This window comes from Medicago sativa, chromosome 3, assembly GCF_051527215.1.
Source record: "Medicago sativa cultivar Bolivia chromosome 3, Bolivia_mono, whole genome shotgun sequence".
NCBI classification, from domain to species: Eukaryota; Viridiplantae; Streptophyta; class Magnoliopsida; order Fabales; family Fabaceae; genus Medicago; species Medicago sativa.
The window spans coordinates 74,686,565-74,703,843 of NC_140751.1; the positions used below are offsets into that span (position 1 = coordinate 74,686,565).

Here is a 17,279-nt window from a genome sequence, read left to right on the forward strand (position 1 = left end):
AAAGTTTATCAGAGTTAATTTCATTTGTGAAAACTTATCCCGTACATTTGAGTTATTTCTAAGATTTAATAAGTGACAACTTGTCTTTTTTATCTGAGTTAATTCCATTTGTGACAACTGATCCCGTACATTATAGTTATTTCGAAGATTTTATAAGTGACAACTGGTTTATCATATTAACTCCTAAAAAAAACATGCATGTCGTATGAAGTTTAACTTTATTAGTGATAACTTATCACTTCTTTCATGCATTTTAGTTAAAGAGAGCTTAATATCGTTGTATAATAAAAGTTTATCAGAGTTAATTTCATTTGTGAAAACTTATCCCGTACATTTGAGTTATTTCGAAGATTTAATAAGTGACAACTTGTCTTTTTTATCTGAGTTAATTCCATTTGTGACAACTGATCCCGTACATTATAGTTATTTCGAAGATTTTATAAGTGACAACTGGTTTATCATATTAACTCCTAAAAAAACATGCATGTCGTATGAAGTTTAACTTTATTAGTTACAACTTATCACTTCTTTCATGCATTTTAGATAAAGAGAGCTTAATATCGTTGTATAATAAAAGTTTATCAGAGTTAATTTCATTTGTGAAAACTTATCCCGTAAATTTGAGTTATTTTAAAGATTTTATACGTGACAACTTGTCTTTTTTATCTGAGTTAATTCCATTTGTGACAACTGATCCCGTATATTTGAGCTATTTCTAAGATTTTATACGTGACTTCTCATTTAGCGTGTTTGCTCATAAAAAAAAACTTGTCTGGTGTATGAAATTTAACTTTATTAGTGACAACTTATCACTTTCTTCATGCATTTTAGTTAAAGAGAGCTTAATATCGTTGTATAATAAAAGTTTATCAGAGTTAACTTCATTTGTGAAAACTTATCCCGTACATTTGAGTTATTTCTAAGATTTTATAAGTGACAACTTGTCTTTTTTATCTGAGTTAATTCCATTTGTGACAACTGATCCCGTACATTATAGTTATTTCGAAGATTTTATAAGTGACAATTGGTTTATCATATTAACTCCTAAAAAAAACATGCATGTCGTATGAAGTTTAACTTTATTAGTGATAACTTATCACTTCTTTCATGCATTTTAGTTAAAGAGAGCTTAATATCGTTGTATAATAAAAGTTTATCAGAGTTAATTTCATTTGTGAAAACTTATCCCGTAAATTTGAGTTATTTTAAAGATTTTATACGTGACAACTTGTCTTTTTTATCTGAGTTAATTCCATTTGTGACAACTGATCCCGTATATTTGAGCTATTTCTAAGATTTTATACGTGACTTCTCATTTAGCGTGTTTGCTCATAAAAAAAAAAACTTGTCTGCTGTATGAAATTTAACTTTATTAGTGACAACTTATCACTTTCTTCATGCATTTTAGTTAAAGAGAGCTTAATATCGTTGTATAATAAAAGTTTATCAGAGTTAACTTCATTTGTGAAAACTTATCCCGTACATTTGAGTTATTTCTAAGATTTTATAAGTGACAACTTGTCTTTTTTATCTGAGTTAATTCCATTTGTGACAACTGATCCCGTACATTATAGTTATTTCGAAGATTTTATAAGTGACAACTGGTTTATCATATTAACTCCTAAAAAAAACATGAATGTCGTATGAAGTTTAACTTTATTAGTGATAACTTATCACTTCTTTCATGCATTTTAGCTAAAGAGAGCTTAATATCGTTGTATAATAAAAGTTTATCAGAGTTAATTTCATTTGTGAAAACTTATCCCGTACATTTGAGTTATTTCTAAGATTTAATAAGTGACAACTTGTCTTTTTTATCTGAGTTAATTCCATTTGTGACAACTGATCCCGTACATTATAGTTATTTCGAAGATTTTATAAGTGACAACTGGTTTATCATATTAACTCCTAAAAAAAACATGCATGTCGTATGAAGTTTAACTTTATTAGTGATAACTTATCACTTCTTTCATGCATTTTAGTTAAAGAGAGCTTAATATCGTTGTATAATAAAAGTTTATCAGAGTTAATTTCATTTGTGAAAACTTATCCCGTACATTTGAGTTATTTCGAAGATTTAATAAGTGACAACTTGTCTTTTTTATCTGAGTTAATTCCATTTGTGACAACTGATCCCGTACATTATAGTTATTTCGAAGATTTTATAAGTGACAACTGGTTTATCATATTAACTCCTAAAAAAACATGCATGTCGTATGAAGTTTAACTTTATTAGTTACAACTTATCACTTCTTTCATGCATTTTAGATAAAGAGAGCTTAATATCGTTGTATAATAAAAGTTTATCAGAGTTAATTTCATTTGTGAAAACTTATCCCGTAAATTTGAGTTATTTTAAAGATTTTATACGTGACAACTTGTCTTTTTTATCTGAGTTAATTCCATTTGTGACAACTGATCCCGTATATTTGAGCTATTTCTAAGATTTTATACGTGACTTCTCATTTAGCGTGTTTGCTCATAAAAAAAAACTTGTCTGTTGTATGAAATTTAACTTTATTAGTGACAACTTATCACTTTCTTCATGCATTTTAGTTAAAGAGAGCTTAATATCGTTGTATAATAAAAGTTTATCAGAGTTAACTTCATTTGTGAAAACTTATCCCGTACATTTGAGTTATTTCTAAGATTTTATAAGTGACAACTTGTCTTTTTTATCTGAGTTAATTCCATTTGTGACAACTGATCCCGTACATTATAGTTATTTCGAAGATTTTATAAGTGACAATTGGTTTATCATATTAACTCCTAAAAAAAACATGCATGTCGTATGAAGTTTAACTTTATTAGTGATAACTTATCACTTCTTTCATGCATTTTAGTTAAAGAGAGCTTAATATCGTTGTATAATAAAAGTTTATCAGAGTTAATTTCATTTGTGAAAACTTATCCCGTAAATTTGAGTTATTTTAAAGATTTTATACGTGACAACTTGTCTTTTTTATCTGAGTTAATTCCATTTGTGACAACTGATCCCGTATATTTGAGCTATTTCTAAGATTTTATACGTGACTTCTCATTTAGCGTGTTTGCTCATAAAAAAAAAAACTTGTCTGCTATATGAAATTTAACTTTATTAGTGACAACTTATCACTTTTTTCATGCATTTTAGTTAAAGATAGCTTAATATCGTTGTATAATAAAAGTTTATCAGAGTTAACTTCATTTGTGAAAACTTATCCCGTACATTTGAGTTATTTCTAAGATTTTATAAGTGACAACTTGTCTTTTTTATCTGAGTTAATTCCATTTGTGACAACTGATCCCGTACATTATAGTTATTTCGAAGATTTTATAAGTGACAACTGGTTGATCATATTAACTCCTAAAAAAAACATGAATGTCGTATGAAGTTTAACTTTATTAGTGATAACTTATCACTTCTTTCATGCATTTTAGCTAAAGAGAGCTTAATATCGTTGTATAATAAAAGTTTATCAGAGTTAATTTCATTTGTGAAAACTTATCCCGTACATTTGAGTTATTTCTAAGATTTAATAAGTGACAACTTGTCTTTTTTATCTGAGTTAATTCCATTTGTGACAACTAATCCCGTACATTATAGTTATTTCGAAGATTTTATAAGTGACAACTGGTTTATCATATTAACTCCTAAAAATTTCGAAGATTCTAAAAATTTGATATTTTGAAAATGTTTACCGAGACAAATCTAACGACATCTTATATGATATTATTTATCTTTGTATATTAGTAGAAAAATATGGTCAAAGTAAGTTAAGTCAAAATTACACATTTTCAAATGGGTCATCTATTGCGGGACGGAGGGTATAATTTAATATATCGATGAAAAATATTATTTTATCAATAACCACTAAACAAAAATAATTTTATCAATAACAACTTTTCTCTTTTATCAGATTTAATTTCGCGGGACAGAGGGTATAATTTAATATATCGATGAAAAATATTATTTTATCAATAACCACAAAACAAAAATAATTTTATCAATAACAACTTTTCTCTTTTATCAAATTTAATTTCGTTTGTGATAACTTATCCCGTGCATTTGAGTATACACCACTTCCAAAACACTACATCAATAACAAATATTTTTTGTATAATTTTTTGTAACTTTATTCATGGGCCGTGTATAAATTTAGCGCCATACAATTTATTAAATTTATTTTCCGTATACAGAACGTCATATACTTCCATTTTATTTGCTCAAAAAAATACTTACCTCTTACTGATAAAAAAAATCATATATTTAGCCCCATGCTTTTAAAACCAAAACAATAGTCATAAAAATTAGCCCATGTATAAATTTACAATTAACTAAATTTAATTCTTTAAAAAACATTAACTAAATTTAATTGTTGTTTGAAGTCCAAACTGATGGCCCACATGCATAGAAAATGAAAAATTAATTTTGAGTTTTCAATAGGTGGGATCAGTAACATTTTAATTTTCCTTTGTTTCTCTCTCTCTCTCCTATTAGCAACTTTTTCTCCTTTCTCTTCATTGATACCCTAGCCACCACCATCATCCACCATGTCAAAATTGGACGTTCTCCGCCATGTTCCGGCCACCGATGGCTACCCTGACACCACCATCTTCATCATTTCTCCATCCTGTATCTATCTATCAAATTTATTTTCATATCTGAGATATTTCTAATTTTTCAATCACCAACTTCTAACACAGATCTTGAACACCACAAATCTTTTTTCACAAAACTTTCACCATAGAAATACTCTATTATATTTCCTCTACAAAACCCACGAAGAAATTTTTTAAGCAAAGCAAGTACGCCGGCAACCACCGTGCCGGAAACCACCATGGCAAAAACCGTCTTCGCCGCTCATATGCCCTAGGTCAGCTTTCATATTCATATGCTTAATAAAAACGAAAAAAAGGCTTTGATTTGTATCTGTGTTTCTTTTGATAAAAAAAAATTGGTTATGGCTCAACAAAAAGAAAAAACTTGTTTTGTTGGTAAATAATTTTGTTGTTTTCAACTGTTATATATATATATATTTTGTTTAAATTCAGATCTATGATTAATCAATAAAAATAAATTATTTTTTTTGGTAATGAAAAAAAAAGAAAGAAATAATTTATTTTTGGATTTCATGTGTTGGCTCAATAAAAATAATTGGTTATGGCTCAACAAAGAAATAATTTGTTGGTAAATGATTTTATGTGAATGAAAAATCAGATTTTAACTTATTTTTCAAAATACATTGATGAAAAAATAAATAATTCATTTTAAATTATGTTATTTATTATTCTGTTTATATTTTTTTTCTCTTGAAATATTATGTCTGACCATATTTCAAGTGGTATTTATTTTGTTGCCTATGAAACATAATAATTTTAAAAAATTGATTTTTATTTTGCAGAACATCGGCTTCTACTGTTGACTGGAGAATGAGCAACTTGTAGATCTCCTGCAACATTAAGTGGAAGAACATAATATGAAGTTTAGGAAAATGTATAAGAGGATAAAGTGAACAAAAGCTCTTAATGAGAGAAGTGTAAGATTTTATTCTTGAAAATATTCTTGAAAATATCATTTTAAATAAAGGGCTAGCCTTAATTATACGAAAAAACAATCACAGATCTGAATATTCCTTCAAAAAAAAATCACAGATCTGAGTATTATAATATTTTTTTATAGATGTGATTATAAATTTTTATGACAATTATCCAATTCAACTCACCTTTTTTTTTATAGAAAATATTGGTATAGCATAAAATATAATATTTTTTGTACAACATGGAATATAATTTTGATTGAATGTATACTTTTTTCCCTCAAAAGAAAAAAAAATTAATTGTGTTGTTAAACTTTCAGATTACCTCTTTGTATAAAAGAAAACTTCAGAATGAAATAAAAAAAAAAACTGTGGTTACTTCCCCATGTGAACTCACACACATATGTATATGTTGGCTCTTCCTCTCTGTCTTCTTTTATCTTCAATAATTCTTCAATAAAATCACAACATAAATATTGATATTTCTTTTGATCCTTGTATTCATCTTCCCTTTCTCGCTCATTTTCAGGTTTTTACTATTTCATATCGGTATTCATCATCTTCATTTGTTGTTTATTTTTTCTGTCCAACAAAACAAAGGAAAAACTGTGCAAGAAAATAAGTATTTGTAGAAGATTGACTATGGTGTAAAACTTTATTATATATTTGAAGTAATCTATTTATTATAATTTGAATATGAATGTTGTTTGATACTTTGAAGTAGAATTTGTCATGTTATACAGTTGGAAAAAAGTAAACTCAGTTTAATATGATGATACTTTGGACATAAAGAAACGAAGAAGACAATTTTGCAAAGGAAAAAGAGTTCTTATTACCTTACCATTGTTCATCCTGCAACAGTAAAATGAAGACAAAAAAAAAAGAAATAAGTAGTTTAGTGATAATTTTGATAGCTTTGTTAAGAAGAAAATGAATTCTTGTACCTGTCGTGTTCTTCTTTTTAAAATAAACAATATTCCTGCAATTTGAGAAAAGAAAATGGAGTTAAAAGAATGAGGCAAAGACAGAAGAGAAAAAGGAAAATGAGAGAAGAGAGACATTTGAGAGAATGAGAGTATTTTTATTTTTTGAAAGAGAGAGAATGAGAGAGTATTAAATTATGAAAGAGTATTGAATGATGAGTATTTGAAATTTGAAATTGTAAATTTGGCTCCATTGTATTTGAAATTTGAAATTGAAACTTTGCCTCCATTGATATTTCAAAACTCTTTATCTCTACCTTTCTTTGCCACATGTCACATAATGAAGCTACCCACTTGTCAACCAAAGCCGCAGCCAGATGTCGCCTTGTGGTGCAGCGTGCACTCCTTTCTTATATTATAAGAGATGTGGGAAAAGTGTAAGAAAGTGATGAAGGCAAAATTATCGGCGCGTCACGCGGTATTCATAGATGCATTCTTCTTTTACATTACCCAATGAACAGTTTGTTTCCACTTGGAGTCACATGTAGCACCGACAGCGCCAGCTACAAAAACTATAATTATTTCCAAAACACCGCCATTCTTTTTATCCTCTACTATCCATTCTTCTCTACACCACATCATTCCCCCTTTGATATTCTATTGTTCTGTCTTGTGATGTTATCTTTGGTATGTACATTTTGGGTGATCAAACGCTCCATTAAGACACTTAAGATTTCTCATGATAATGACGTGGCACATTATAGTAACGAGACCACGTTAATTTACAATGCACTCCACCACATATGAGCATACACAACGCGCTTTTGTTTTATCTTTTTCCCATTCCTCCAACTTTACTCCACTGACACACCCTTTTAATTGAAAATCTTCAATAATACAACTACATAAGTAAACCATTTCTCATTCTTCTTCTTCTATTCTATCTTCTTCATCAATCTTCATCCTTCACTATGGCTTCAAGAGTTGCTTTTTTGTTGTTTTTGTGTGTTCTTCCAGCAATGGTTATGGCCATTCGCCCAGCCAAGAACCCTTTCTGCTTGAAGGGTCGTGTTGTATGTGACCCTTGCCGTGCTGGTTATGAAACTTCCGCTATCACTCACATTGCTGGTAACCCCTTTTTACTCTCAGATCTCTTTCTTAAAGTACCAAGCTTAAGTTTTTCATTCGAATTTGTTCACCCTTTTGGTTTAATTTCACTATTATGTAATTTAAATTCTTTAATTTTTGGAAACGGTGTTGTTGCATTTTCAATTTTGCTTTAGATTTTAGGGTTTAGGGTGTGGAATAGAGAACATTGATGACCACTCTTTTTGAGATAATGGAGTATCAGATCTGATCTGGTTTCACAATATTAGTGTAATATAGGGAAATAGATTTGTTTAGAATTTAAGCTATTTTCTGATCTATTCATTTTGTAGTGTGTTGGATCTAGTAATGTAGTCCCATATTTTTATTTTTAAAAAATAACTTCGTTAATTAATGGTTTATTACTATTATTATAATGTTCAATGATTGACCTTGATGAGTGAAATCTTCAAACCAGATTATTTGAAACAATAGATTATTTTGACTAGTTAGATATAAGAATATTCAATTTCACATTTTTATGTCTTTTATTTTCAATTTTACATTTTTCTATTGTTTTGTTTTGAATATTTTGTTTCGAATGCAAAGATATAGTGATTAATGAGTTGAATACAAATATATTATATGATAGAACATTATGGGATTGTTTGATTCATGTAACCATTGGTTGTTGCTACTGTTGTTTATTCTCTATATACAAATAAATTAGAAGAAACTAATAATAATTTAATTAGAAGTATAAAAAAGGGAATTCTTATAATTTATAATCCTCATGGAGAACATTTTCCATATGGTAGTTTGTTAACACTATTATGTTTGATTAATGAATCTGCTTAGGTGCTGAGGTTATGCTGGAATGCAAGCAAAGGAACAGCAACGAAGTTGTGTTCTCAAAGCCAGGGAAGACTGATGCAACTGGAGAATATACAATCTATGTGGATCAGGATCGTGCAGATGAAGTGTGTGATGTGAAGCTAATAAACAGCCCTGAGCGTAGTTGCAGCGAAAGAGCACCTGGGCGTGACCAAGCACGTGTTATTCTCACCCGTTACAACGGCATTGCCTCTAATGACAGGTTTGCCAATGCAATGTTATACATGTCAGAGGAGGTTGCTTCTGGCTGTGCTGAGGTCCTCAAGCAAATGCAAGAATTGGATGAAGAGAATTAATTAATTCCTAGTTTATTTACTTTGGATTTGGGTTTTCTAGTGTCTATTTGATTAAATCTTGATGATGGAGTGTTAACTCAACAATCAGTTTATATATGCTTATATATATGTTATTGGACCATGCTTAATTATATTGTTTATTGAGGATCATGTGTCTTGGAGTAGAAGATTAGTCTCAGTTCTGTTGCTGTGGTATAAGTACTATGTTTTTATATCAATGAATTCTTTCATATGATGGTTTTCGTTCTGTGGATGGCTTTTATTTTTCAAGAGTGATTTGTTGCATAGAGCCATTCTTGAATTGGCTTTGGATGTCTGTAAAATTGTCGTCCAACATGTTAGTGTAATTATGTCATGTTTGGTTTGCCATTCGATTGATTTTTTATGAGTTCCTTGTTTTCACTAATCATATTCTTCTATCGTCATTAAGATATCTACTCATCCTTTTTAGCAATTAGTATACGTATAAGAGTAATTTTGAAGAGCATCATTCAAACAATTTTGCAGTCAAAAACATGATCTGAGAAAAAAAATACTTAAAACTTAAAACACGTATGCAACTTTTTCTTTTAAACTTCCATTTTGAACTTCACTTTTACCTAAAAATTTGTTTTGTAAACTGAGGTTGCGTCAAGCAATGAATAGTTTTAACACTGGTGAAATTGGTCATTTATATAACATATCATCTTTTTTCACGGAAGTTAAAAATAATAATTTCAGGGTGTCAAAAATTGACTTTTGATATGGAATTACGAGCGAGAATTAGAATTCGTAAGTTGGAGAAACAGTCAATTGATTTTTTTTTTAAAAAAAAAACTAGTACCATAGAAAGATCATCGACTTTGTAAGGTGCTTTTAATTTAGTTATGAGAATGCAAATATTCCAATTTTGTTCCCAACTTGTAAAATGTTTCTTCTTTTCGTGAATGATTTGGGTCTCGCTAACAAATGTTCTAAATATATTGTTTAAAGAATCCATTATAAGTGCTCTTAATGTTTGTGAATGATTTGGGTCTTGAGGGCATTGTTTAAGAAATCTATTATAAGCATCCTTAACACAGCGAAAGGTGATGACGTGTCAGGTAAGTGTATAGTTGACGAGTAAAATGGTCCATGACTCTAGATGCTTTCAATTTGGTCCATGTGTGAGGATATGAATACCGTAATTTAGTTCATGAATGAAGTGGTGTTTGTGGAACAAGGAACATATCCGAGGAAAGGGGATGTAGAAAAGATGGAAAGGTGTGGAAGGAATAGGCCACATTAAATGTCATCGTTATTTGGCCAGTGAATGGTGTACATAACTACTATACTGCTTCTTTTCCCATCCTATGAGTTTCTCGCGCGTTCTATGTAGTTCGAATTTTATAATTCGAATGACATAAACATCCCATAAAAACCTCAAAAAACATGTTGAAACATTTCAGATGTTATAATTTGAATAGGACGTGCGAGAAACTCATTAGTTGAGAAAAGTAATGACATAACTATTATTGTTGTCATGTAAAATTTGGTGCTTAGCTAAGTAGCCACGTGATAAACTAGTCGTTTGTTTGGTTGATTCTTTGTTTTCACAATCAGTAAGATGATATGAATGATAACTTGCATTTATAAAAATGAATCATCTTTTATAATGCACCCGGCTCCAGATTGAATGCCAACAGAACCGTCCATAGATTTGTCCCGAGACCAAACAGCGTGTTGAAAACGACACTGAAATCAAGCAAGCACCATTGTTGTTATTTACAGCAAAACATATTATAGAGTATAGCTAGCTTGAAGGCAAAGGAAAGCATGACTTCATGTGACATATATATACTTACACATTGTGATAAATAACCCATCTAATTAGAATAGGTTTTCTACCGTAGGGATCAGATGTTATATCCCTCCCACAAATATAGATTTTAAAGCTCTGCAAATATGAATGAGGATCCTACAACATTTTTGCACGTCAAAAGAAACGTTAAGATTCCATGTAACAAAATAAGGGTATTTTTATGAACTTACTATGAAATGTATTATTATTAGATCAGTAACAAAATAAAACAAATGGAAGTTTTCATTTTCAACAAGAAAGAAAAATAAAGAGAAATAACATCTGAAACATAAAAGAAAACAAAGAAGCTTACAACTCGAACAGAGCACTTCTAGAATAACTAGCAAACAAGACATCGTCCAAAGAGGAGTTTCCTATCACAGTCACGGGGACGAAATTGAGGCGGCGCTGTTATTTTTCTCAATGATGGCCTTGAAAATATCATCCAGGAAACAATTTTAGTGGACACTTTAGGACAAGATCGCAAATTAATCTCTCTCAGGTGTACGCAGTTTTCTACCACTAGCCTAACTCCCTTCTCTGTGGCATGATAACAATGTTCCAGGTCAAGTTGTAGAAGCCGAGGGCAAGTCTTTGAGATTGCATACAGTGCTTCACCATCAATTCTTGAATTTGACAAGTCCAACACCTCCAGTTTGGTAGCTTCGACGTCGGTCCAAGATAGCTTAGCTTGTGGGCAGAAGGCATATTTTAAATGCCTAATATTACAACATGTCTTTAACACATTAACAATACATATGTCATCACAAGAGCTCAAATCAAGAAGCTGCATATTAGGAAACATAAAAGAAAACATGGTGATATCTTCATCTTGCAATTGTGAATTGTAAGCCAAATGGAGAGACTTCACTTGATGGTATACAACCAAATCCACCACAGATGGTCTTGAACCAATTCCAATTTTTGTTGACTCCATATGGATCTCAGTCAGCAAAGGACAATTCTTAAGGAGTGCAAATAAGGCTGCATTGTTGAGCTTGTCACAACCATTGAGGTTTATAGACACCAAATCACCAAGAAATACACACAACTCAATGAAACTTTGAACATTCAAAAATTTTGACTCAAAATTTCGAAGATCTAGATGCTGCAGAGATCGACACCTTGACAAGAGGTAAGAGATCCCAGCATTTGTATGTCCGAAGCATTTGTGGAGGACAAGTTTCCTCAAAGGAAGAGCTTCAAGTGCTAGTAAGCAAAGCAGCTCGTCAGTGATGAGTGAAAAGGACAAATCAAGACAAGTTAATCCCTTCAAACTCAGCAATGAATCAACGAAGTATGAAGTAACATCCTTACGGCAGGTAAGAGAGAAAGAATTCAAAGTTGGTCTCTGACAGAATGCAGAAGCAAGACCAGCACGTGTTAGAAAATGGCATTGGAACATAACCACCTCTTGTAGAAAGACACAGTTCATACACAATTGAAAAAAGGACGAGTCATTTACGTAGAAATGACCAGAGAGATTAACCTTGCAGAGTTTTGAAAGCTTTTGAGTGAGAAGCTGTAGAGCATTATTATAGTGGTCGTTGGTGTCGGCGTCCTCTATGATTAATATCTTAGGGAAACTGATATCCAGTTGTTGGAGGAAAGGGAGAGAATCGGCAATGAAGGATATGTCAGTATGGTGTAGAGAGCCGATGTTGGAACATGTGAGAGAGGTTAAGGTTGATTTAGTGTTTTTGAGAATAGTTTGCAACCCTAACGTGGGGAAGGTGGGGTGGTTGGAGAGGTTAAGAGATGTGAGGCGGAAGAGGGAAACAGAACGGGGGATTCGAGAGAGAAGCATGTTTAGGTCACCGCGGAAGCACGAGAGGTCAAGTGAAGTAAGATTTGGGAACCTTTGGAAGAGGCGAGAGAAGGGTGATGGATTGTAGATTAATGTGACGGAATGCACAGAACGGTTTGTGACGTCGAGTAGCTGTTTGGATACAAGGGATAAAGTCTCTAAATAACGCTTACCCTCGTCGACGCTATAGTTCTCGCTGTTGAGGAGTTTCGATGACACATATTCCCAGCAATCATCATCCAGTAAACCTGCTCCTGCAATTCTTTTTCTGGAAGCCATTTCTTTCTTCTCCGTAACCCTAACTATTCTATTCGATTCTGTGGATTGGATTGGAGTATATTATATAGTACCTAGCGTTCTGTTCATAAATCATGGAAAAACAAAACCACCTCAGTCCTGTCAGCCAAAAATTTATGTCGGCTTATCTTTCTTCTCTTCTCGAACAAACCCTAACCTACCTAAGCCCAGTCGATTGTTTCATGCAATTGTAATGTGTTTATTTGTCCAGGGTCGACTATTATATAGTAGCGTTCGTTCTGTTTTCAACCAACATAAAAAACGTCGAAAACAAAAACAGCCTCAATCTCAATCCTGTCAAAAATATATGTGCAGGTGCAGCCACGTTGTTTAACATGTAGCCTCTAAAAGAAACATATCTTTGAAAATTGTTGTTCACACCTTAATAAACGCTAAAAATACTTTGTCAAAAAAAAAACGCTAAAAAAACAACGGTAAAAGATCAAAATATCCCTCGACAATTAACTGTTTTCCGGCAGGTAACTGCCGATATGCGATAGGCTGATAAATCATAAATACAACATGCTCCCCCCTACTCACTATTTCATCAACTTTTCTTTCCCTCTTCAATCTTTACCTCATATCAAATAATTTTTTCCACAATCTTTGTCCAAAATCATTGAAGCATCAACCCTTGGAGATTTCAACACACTTTTAACGTAAAAAAATAGGTATTTGTTATTTTAATCGGTTTATTTTTGTGTATTTCCCTGTCAGTTTTCGCAAAATGTCTGACATGCACTTATCGACACTTAACTGCCGAAGTATGGGGGCATCGGCAGTTAACTGCCGATGAAATTCGGTAGTTGACTACCGATGCGATGGTTCATAAATTGCATATTACTGCCTATTTTTTTGTTTTTTGTTTTATACTTTTTTGTAATTCATCGTGCAATTAATGTTTTTGCATTAGTTAGTTATTCATAGTTATGTGTTGTTTATTTATAGTTATAGTTGAGAACGCGGATGATGATCCGGGTGATACAAAACCAATTTTTGTCGAAAATTTTAGAGATGTCAAACCGCATAAGGGTTAAAGCCAAAGCAAATATTGATGGAGCTTCCGTCCATGTTGAAGCTTCATTATATGTTGACTTTGGTGTCGTCCAACTTGATGCCAACGAAGTTGACACGGCTCATTTTTGTCCGAAGAAGTTAAATGGAAAGATAGGGATGAGTTGCTTAATTGGGTACGTCGTCAAGCAAATAGGGCAGAATTTACAATTGGTATACATAGATCCAATTTGGTCAATTCAATGTTGCAATTTGTGAGTGAATGAAGTGGTGATCACAAAGTGCCGAAAAAAATATTGAAGCATGAGGCAACGAGCTCAAGAAAATGTAGGTGTATGTTCATGGTTCGTGCATATCTTAGTAGGCAAACAAATGATTGGAGATTAAATATTTGTAATGGAGTTCACAACCATAAGATGGAACCAAGTTTAGAAAGACACATGCTTGCGGATAGATTAAAGGAGGATGACAAGAAACTTGTACGTGACTTAACCAAGAGTTTGGTGTGCTTCCAAAAAATATTTTGTTAAATTTGAAGAGCAAAAGACAAGATTGCAAGACAAATATCAAACAAGTATACAATGAACGTCAACAAATATGGAAGTCAAACAGAGATGACAAGACGGCGACCTCGAGCACTCGCCCGGGCTCAATCGATACTTTCTTTATACTAGACCCAACCTAATAGCCCATTAACCCACTTAAAAAAACAAATTTTGGGCAAACTCAAATAATTTATTTTGATTTATGACTATTTATGTATATTATGTCACATGTGAATTTGCGATAATTTTTTTACCTAGGCTCTATGAAATTTCTGGCTCCGCCACTGTGCACAATGATGGTTGTAGCATTGAATGGAGCATATCGCGCTTGACCGGCGTGAGTAATTCTCGTTAATGCATAAATGGGAAATACTTCCATGACATAGTTTTGGTGCCATTGGTGCCATTGGGGAAATCCTGGTCATTGATGTGTGTGGATGTGTGTGTGATGTGTGTGTGTGGTGGAGATGCAAGCTATGGCACCAATGACACCAAAGCTATGGCACCAAAGTGCTACTCTAAATAAATAGCACACCTGGTATGAAAATAAAATTCCATGAAAAATACTCAAGTACATAAAGTTCGCGTGACCGGCGTGAGTAATTCTCGTTAATGCATAAATAAATAGCACACCTGGTATGAAAATAAAATTCCATGAAAAATATTCAAGTACATAAAATTAGATGTATTCCCTTATAAATTAGATGTATTCCCTTATATTGAAATGAACACTTTAGTACTTGAATTTTTTTGTTTGTAACTATTATTCTTTTAGCATTTAGAAACTGATGGATAATGAAACCTGCAGGTATGATTTGGGGCAAGCTGATCTTGCTGTTGCCAACTTCAGTGGACTTTCTGTAATCAACTTGCGGAGACTATTCGTTGTAGTCTTGTTTACGTTGGATTTTCGTAAACAACCGCTGGTTTACAAATGGTAACTTGCAAGATCAACCAGTAAATCTTAGGACATATTGTGTTTGTTCTTGTTGTTAGAAATTCTGCGTTTTTGATGTCAAAAATATAAGAAATATGATAAAAACAATCGAATTCAATCCACTTGAACTCAATCGAACTTAATAAAGTAAAGTGCAAGAACACTTAAAGAACAAAGTGTAAATTGCATTGATTAAACAAAGGTTGGTACACAGATTCATACATTGCAACTTGTGACTCGTTTCTCGCTTCCATACGGATACTTTGAGTGTAAGTTTGTATGACGGAATTGTGACCCGTTTTTCCTATGAAAAACTACTATTTATACTAAGTCTAGAAATAACTACACTTCTTTGAAATTCAAACTACAACTGCCACAAGTCGACAGTTTTACTTATTTGAAAACAAACTTAAAATAAAAACTGACTTAAAGAATAACTGCTGATAACCACCTTCGAAAACTGCCTTATCGAAGTCTTCTACCATCTTCGAACCCATATTTGCTTTCAACACAACACTCTGTTCGAATCTTCTTTAAATCTAGGTCAACTATACTTTGACCACATTTATTACAGCTAGTAAAATATATTGGCTAACAAATTGCCCCCCAGAAACGCCATTTTCGATTTCATCGAAGAAGAAAAAGACGTTTTTGAAAAAAAAACTAACATTCTCCATCGAAATGAATGATGTCAGTATTTAATTCAAAACTAATTCAAATTTCCTTTAAATACTGACCCCACAATCTTAGTTAGTGGGCCACGTTCTCTAACATTGGAAAAGACAACACTTTAATGGTAAAACTGTCAAAATAAGATCTTGACATGTGTCATGATCAAAAGTCCATATAAAAGCAAACTCACCTTTACTCTTTTCACTTTTCACCATTTCATTTTCACTTTCACTGTTCCTCTTCTCCGCCAAAAGTTCTCTCGAAGAAAAAACTTTAAATTTTCTGCAACTCCTATCTTTACACACGAACTATTCATCAAATTCTCACAAAAATACTTAAACAATGACGAACGCAGCAGGAACTTCTCATGTGAATCGCGAAGAACCCATTGATTTTACTAAAGAAATCGCCAGTGCTGCTCCTGCTTTTATGAACGAACCAGAGATCAATGAAGCTGAAAAAGCTATCTGGAAAACCCAGGTAATCATCCCTTGTACTGATACTCCACATGCATTTTTAGGCCCTATTTCTCTAGAACCTGAAACTCCAGAGATTAATTCTCTTTTCCCATGCATTGAAACTCAACCTCCTTTAATTTTCACAAAAGGTCCTTTTGACCTAAGTTTTGTAAAATCCAAAATTAGGACTGAACCAAAAACTTATCCAGAATATATTGCTTGGTTAGACAAAGTTCAAAAACAAAAGGGACAGTTCTGGAAGGAGAAAGGGATTTTTGATCTCATCCAAATATCTCGATATGGTCCAAAATACCATAATGAATTGATATTTGCTGCTTTACATTTTTGGAACCCATCGAACAACAGCCTTCACTTGAAATGTGGAATGCTCACTCCTACCCTTTTAGATGTGGCTGGCCTTACTAGCTTAAAACCAACTGGATACACCTTTAATCCAGATGTTACCACTTCTCAATACTCAGTAAATTTCGATAGCCCTGCCTATGGTTTATTTATAGCTAACAACCATGATACCGAATGTGCTGAAGTATCTGCAGATGAACATGTAGCTTTTTTGACCTACTGGTTATCTATGCATGTTTTTTGCTCGAGGTCAGTACAAGTCCCTAAGAAATTCATGTGTCTAGCTAGTCAGTTGCATGAAGGAACAGATATCTGTTTAAGCAAACTGATTCTAGGTTCTTTATATGAAACCCTTAACCAAACAACTAATAATCTTAGAGATTATCCCCAAACTGGTGGAAATTTAGTTGTATCAGGACCCATATGGTTGTTTCAACTATGGCTTTTAGCCATTTTTGGATCAAAACTTGCTTCGATCCTACCTTCCTCTTACACATCAGCATACTCAGACAAGACCACTGAAGGTATAGGCTTAGCTATGTTTCACCCCGATGGGAACAAGTCTTCACAACAACTTTTTGAAAATGCTTATACAACCCTGCTTGATTGTCCCATTTTCACCCCTATGATGGCACCATTTACCACTAGG

At 32.5% G+C, this 17,279-nt stretch overlaps 2 protein-coding genes and 2 long non-coding RNA genes across 6 annotated transcripts; 2 read left to right on the top strand and 2 right to left on the bottom strand.

The window, feature by feature from the left end:
* Positions 1 to 4,241: 4,241 nt before the first annotated feature.
* Positions 4,242 to 6,214, top strand: LOC146940137 (uncharacterized). Of its 2 annotated transcripts, XR_015031895.1 has the most exons (3): positions 4,438 to 4,856; positions 5,385 to 5,519; positions 6,049 to 6,214. It is a non-coding gene; the product is annotated as an uncharacterized LOC146940137 (long non-coding RNA). The 2 variants fall into 2 exon arrangements; XR_015031894.1 differs by having other exon boundaries at positions 4,242 to 4,856; positions 5,385 to 6,214.
* On the bottom strand, positions 5,768 to 6,628 carry LOC146940138 (uncharacterized). Of its 2 annotated transcripts, none has more exons than XR_015031896.1 (3): positions 6,464 to 6,628; positions 6,356 to 6,371; positions 5,768 to 6,101 (listed from the first exon to the last, which is right to left on the bottom strand). It is a non-coding gene; the product is annotated as an uncharacterized LOC146940138 (long non-coding RNA). The 2 variants fall into 2 exon arrangements; XR_015031897.1 differs by having other exon boundaries at positions 5,768 to 6,125.
* Positions 6,629 to 7,345: 717 nt separating this feature from the next.
* On the top strand, positions 7,346 to 9,087 carry LOC146940139 (major pollen allergen Lol p 11-like). The gene is made up of 2 exons (XM_085753744.1): positions 7,346 to 7,570; positions 8,387 to 9,087. Exons 1-2 carry the CDS (start codon positions 7,414 to 7,416, stop codon positions 8,716 to 8,718), a joined length of 489 nt encoding a protein of 162 aa, XP_085609870.1. The 5' UTR covers positions 7,346 to 7,413; the 3' UTR covers positions 8,719 to 9,087.
* A 441-nt stretch (positions 9,088 to 9,528) lies between these two features.
* LOC146940140 (uncharacterized) lies at positions 9,529 to 13,171 on the bottom strand. Its single transcript, XM_085753743.1, has one exon. It carries the CDS (start codon positions 12,621 to 12,623, stop codon positions 10,878 to 10,880), a length of 1,746 nt encoding a protein of 581 aa, XP_085609869.1. The 5' UTR covers positions 12,624 to 13,171; the 3' UTR covers positions 9,529 to 10,877.
* Between the last annotated feature and the right edge of the window lie 4,108 nt (positions 13,172 to 17,279).

What these genes read in the sequence shown, in the direction of transcription:
- LOC146940139 (XM_085753744.1), top strand. Translation starts at nt 7,414, where the DNA reads ATGGCTTCAAGAGTTGCTTTTTTGTTGTTTTTGTGTGTTCTTCCAGCA. An exon ending in CGCTATCACTCACATTGCTG is followed by an intron (nt 7,571 to 8,386) that starts GTAACCCCTTTT and finishes GAATCTGCTTAG; the next exon opens with GTGCTGAGGTTATGCTGGAA.
- LOC146940140 (XM_085753743.1), bottom strand. Translation starts at nt 12,623, where the DNA reads ATGGCTTCCAGAAAAAGAATTGCAGGAGCAGGTTTACTGGATGATGAT.